Source organism: Trypanosoma equiperdum (genome assembly GCF_001457755.1).
Source record: "Trypanosoma equiperdum strain OVI genome assembly, contig: ctg_1109, whole genome shotgun sequence".
Classification (NCBI taxonomy): Eukaryota; Euglenozoa; class Kinetoplastea; order Trypanosomatida; family Trypanosomatidae; genus Trypanosoma; species Trypanosoma equiperdum.
Window position 1 is genome coordinate 11,149 of NW_027123071.1, and position 4,669 is coordinate 15,817.

Genomic DNA, 4,669 nt, shown 5'->3' on the forward strand with positions numbered 1-4,669 from the left:
GGCCTCAAACGTGTGCCGGTTGTCTCCGCTTGCCACATTTCCTGCTTCGACGGCTCTATTCCACGTTGTGACTGCCACAACTAGCATAACTGAGCCTGTTTTAAATTTCTGGTGCATCTCTTTGCCTAGCTTTGAATTTTCTCGAGATTGTAGGTTGAATCGAGTCACAATCTGCCTCCTGTTTCTGTAATATGGAGTCAGCACCGATCGGTTGATCGCATATAAAACACAGAAAATGAACATATTGCATGCTTTACAAATCTTAACTCTCTTCATTGCGTTATTTTCTTGCAGCCGGCATGATCATCACAGCCGTTCAGTCATTTCTACCTTTTTCATTGACATCCATCTAGCCTTCCAACTGGCTCTTCATATTTCATTTCTTATCCTCTACATGGAAGTTGCACGTGTATATTTTGCACAATCGTGGCTTTAAGCTGTAATTTCCCGTTGTATATTCCCATTATTTACAAAATATAATAAACATACTTTGTCTTTGTCTGTGATTTTATATTGTCTTCGCTTTTGTATGCCCCATTTTCATTGGTTTGGGGTCCTTCCAATCCTAGTCTTTTGTTTAGTCAACATTACCCCAACATTATGTTTTTACATGCAAGGTTTTCCTAAACATCTACTGCTACTCTTTACCATTTTTTTAAACGCTGGTATTCTTCTGTTAGGATGGAAGGGTCTCTTAGTCGTGACCATCTTTTTTATTATATGCAGTCGACGTCTAACATGTTCCAATATGTAAAAGAATCTCCATAGCGCTGGCGTTTCCTTTCCTGTTTTTTCCAGTGCTCGATGTGATATAAGTGACGTATCTAAATGCCACTGATTTACCTTTGCGAAATATAACCTAGTTTTTCTCCCTTCTGTCAAGTTTCTCCTTGTTTCTGCGCTGTGTACGTTCGCTAACGAAACATAAACATAAAATGGAGATGAAATACTCGTGAAAGGAAAGTGATTTTTGCCTTTTATATGCTTGAAAATTGCTTTCTGCTGCTTTCTCTTTTTTTTTCTTGCATGTTCTAACATACTACATTTTCCATTTAAACTCTACTTATACAGCTCCCGTTGACATCCTTCTAAACAAAAAGGAACTCAATTTTATATAGTAAATTTTCCAACTAGCGGGAGAGGCCGCTAATGGTTGCTCTTTCTGCACTGCCTTTTGGTGCAATAACAACTTTATTTCCGGCTTTCCTTTGCTGTTTTTATTAATACACTTGTGGCATGTCTCTCTGGATTTGTTGGTGGACTGGATACATTTTGCAATTCCGACCCAGGTCATCAGTTTTTTATGATTATTTGTATAGGTTAGCTCTCAGTCAGGTCGAACTCTCATGTGAATTATACGTTCCTTGACCACCGTTAATTCCTCACATGCATAACAACACCGAATTGTATCCGTATCACCATTTATTCTCCACAATTCATAGATATTTTTGTAGCTTTGTATATGCACTATTTTAAGCAGCTCTCGCATTTTAATTCTTTTTTGTTGCCCACTGTATTCCATTGACAGTCATAGTTTTGAAATCCTTCTCCTGGTATTAATAAATCTTTCCCATAAAATTTAGCGGCTATCACTATAATTGATGATAAAAAGACATCATAATTACCTTGTACTTCTCCAATTTCTCACTTTTCCTTTCTCTATTTCTTCTGCTTTCTAGCTAGATATTAGCATACTGTATTATATTTAAAACAACAGATGCTACTGTTTTTGCTTCAATGGCATCTATCCATTTTCAGTAAAATACGAGCTATTATTGATTTCTGTTTCATGTGATTTTGTGTTGTGACTTCGTGCAGTCTACTGTTTCATTCCAAAATTTATTTTCCTTTTCTTACTGCTTTAGCGGTTTTTCCGCAATAACTTTGTAATTCCACTTGCCTTCTGAAGAGGACTGTATCTCTCCATAATTTTCCCTTCAATAATATCCTTCTGACAAATGATTCTATTCGTCATTTTTCTGTTTAAAATAGCGCATTTTACATCCCCATCTCTTTCTCCTTTAGCGTTTCCTGCAATAATATTTCTCGTTATTCCTCTTTTCCATTTACTCAATTACTATTATTACACTATCGCTATCATTTTGATTACTTCCATTTTTTCTATCCAATCTTTTATAACCACAACTATTCTTATTATAATTTTTGTGTTTATGCACTCGCATACTCTTCTTTCATTATTACCATTATTATTAACATAACCAACACTCATAGAATAAACAAAATAAAGATAGTTAGTGAACATCATAATAGCACTTATTTGTTATTCATACTCACTCCACTACTTTTAACTCATAAGCCACTTTTATACTAAAATTTAATATTTTCATAATTTTTACATTTCGCAAAGGTTTATCAAAAGTGTTAAAATACATCAAATAGCAAGAAAAAATTTTAAACATGTCTAAAATAAAAAATTTTCATAAATTCGATAAAATTTAAATTTATCCAAAAATTCTCATCCTAGAAGCAAAACTGCAAGCAAAAGAGGGGCCTTGTTAATAAGAAACGAATTGCTTGCTGTGGTGTTTGTAGCTTTTCCATCTTCTTTTGTTGCCTGTTCTGCCACTTTTGTTGCCGCCTCCTTATCCAATTTGCACTTCTTTGTTCCATCTTTGTCAACCACTTTGCATGGTGGTTTGCATTTATTCCCTGTTCCTTTTGCTTCGCAACTTTCGTCTGTTTCGGAAGTTGACTGTGTGGCTGCTGCTTTTTTGCCCGTACATTGCTTTGGTTCTGGTTCCTTGGTTGCACTCTGTTGGATTAAAAATGCCGTGACCTCTTGTAGTTTACTACCTGGTATCTTTTGAATTGTGTTACTTGTCAGTTTTAGCTCTTGTGGGAATTCTAGTTCACTTTGTAACAGGTCTTTGATGAATGTATTTTTAAAGTTTTCTGCTGTCGCTCCAATGATGGTTTTTGCCATCTGTTGCAACTCTGAACGCCCCGCGCTGTCCGCGACTGTCGCGTATGTTTTGTGCAATGCGTAGTTTAATTGAGCCTCCATCGTTTGGCTGAGTATGCTGTCGTACACAGTTTTTTCTATATCTTCGGTTGGGCAGCCGGCAGCATCGGCGTACTGTTTTGCTGCTTTGATCGTTGCTAGCACTGCTGGCATGTCCGTTGACGACGGCGTATCATGCGTCAGATCGGCGATGTTTTGGATTTGCACCCCTCCGTCGGCAGTCTTGAGTATTCCTGCCATAAGTGTTATCTCCGATGCGCCGTTTCCGGTGAACATATCAGCGGTGCCGTCCATGTCGGCTTTCAACTTGAACTTGGCTGCGTTACCGCCGTTCGAGCAAAGCCATTGCCTGCGTTTATACCTGTTTTGAACATGTCTGCGGTTACTGTCTGGCCGCTGTTTGGGTCTGTTGCGTCAGGTATGTCGCTACTATCGCAGCCCGGTAGATCTGTTGCAAGTACTCCGGCCGTCGTGCCGGCTGATGATGCTATTAGGCAACTGCCGTTGTTGTTGACGTCGCCTGCTTTAAGTTGTTCTAGCAACTTTAGCGCCTCTGTTATTTGTCCTGCTAGCAATGCGGCTTTCGCAGCGAGCATTATTCCCGCGTGCCGTTTTGTAGCTTCGGTTTGCGCTAATTGGTCAATGCTGTTGTGTGCTGCTTGCGCCGCTAGTGTTGCTAGCCTCGCTTTCGTCTTGTCTTTGCTTTGTAGGCCAAAAATGGTAAGTTGGTCTCTTAGCGTTTTAATGGATGTCCGGCGCTGTTCAAATTTTGAAAGTTCGCTTTTCACGTGCGCTGCAGTGAGTTTGAGACTGGCTGTCTTGCTGCACAGCTGATTCAGCTTGGTGGCGTCCACTGGGTCCTTTGCTGCTGTTTCTGCGATACGCAGTCCGCACGTTACGGTCATGAAAAGTAAAAGCAGCTGATTGAGAAGAGATTCTGTCATCTCTGGTTGCCGCCACTGCTGTTTTTGGAAAATTGCTACGCAAAGAGCTCTTGTACTGAGAGTTACTAGAAAAAATAACGGGTGCTGCGCTGCTCGTTAGGGTGTGGTCTGCAGGGTTTGTTGACTGAGACCTTTTTAAGAGTCACAGCGTCAGAGGTGCACATTTCAGATTGTAGGCTGCTTTTTGGCGCATCATGGGTTTTGAGTCACTTGCTCTTTGTTATTGCACTGTAGCCGGAACGTTTTTATTGCCTTGCGGAGAATCCATACGGCGTGTTGTTTGAGGGTGTCGCGCAGGTTAAGTTCTTGGGGAGGCCATAAGTGCTTCAATTCTCGTTAGTCTAAACGATCGGTAGAGATTTATTGGCGTTTATCTTTTGTTGTTAGATGTTGCGATTCTTTTCTGGTTCTTTTAAGCTATGCTTTTCTTCTGCTATTTTTTGCAGGCGGCTTCGATTGACAATCTTCCTGAGTTGCGTTGCGCGGTTTGCCCTGTTTGTGAACATTTATTAAAGGCACGGAGTTTACTTCTTTAATTTACACTTTACGATCTAATATACAGCACTCTATATTCATATATAAAACACTTAAAGTTTTTGCTCTCACTTTATTTTATTTTCTGTTGATCTCCTGGTTTAGCTTGATGTCGAAATAACCGTGTTTCGTCTTTGTTTTTTCACGAACACAATTTAGCTATTTCTTTTGTTCTCTATGCTGTGTGCCTGTATTTTATCTCCGCTTT

The 4,669-nt window shown here is 39.6% G+C and overlaps 1 pseudogene across 1 annotated transcript in view; it reads right to left on the reverse strand.

Annotated features, from left to right (window-relative positions):
- The window catches only part of TEOVI_000626600:pseudogene, a 1,445-nt pseudogene extending 1,328 nt beyond the window's left edge, over window positions 1-117 (reverse strand). Inside the window, exon 1 of the mRNA in view lies at window positions 1-117. This exon is cut by the window's left edge and continues 51 nt beyond it. Coding sequence covers window positions 1-117 — 117 coding nt within the window.
- Window positions 118-4,669: the final 4,552 nt, after the last annotated feature.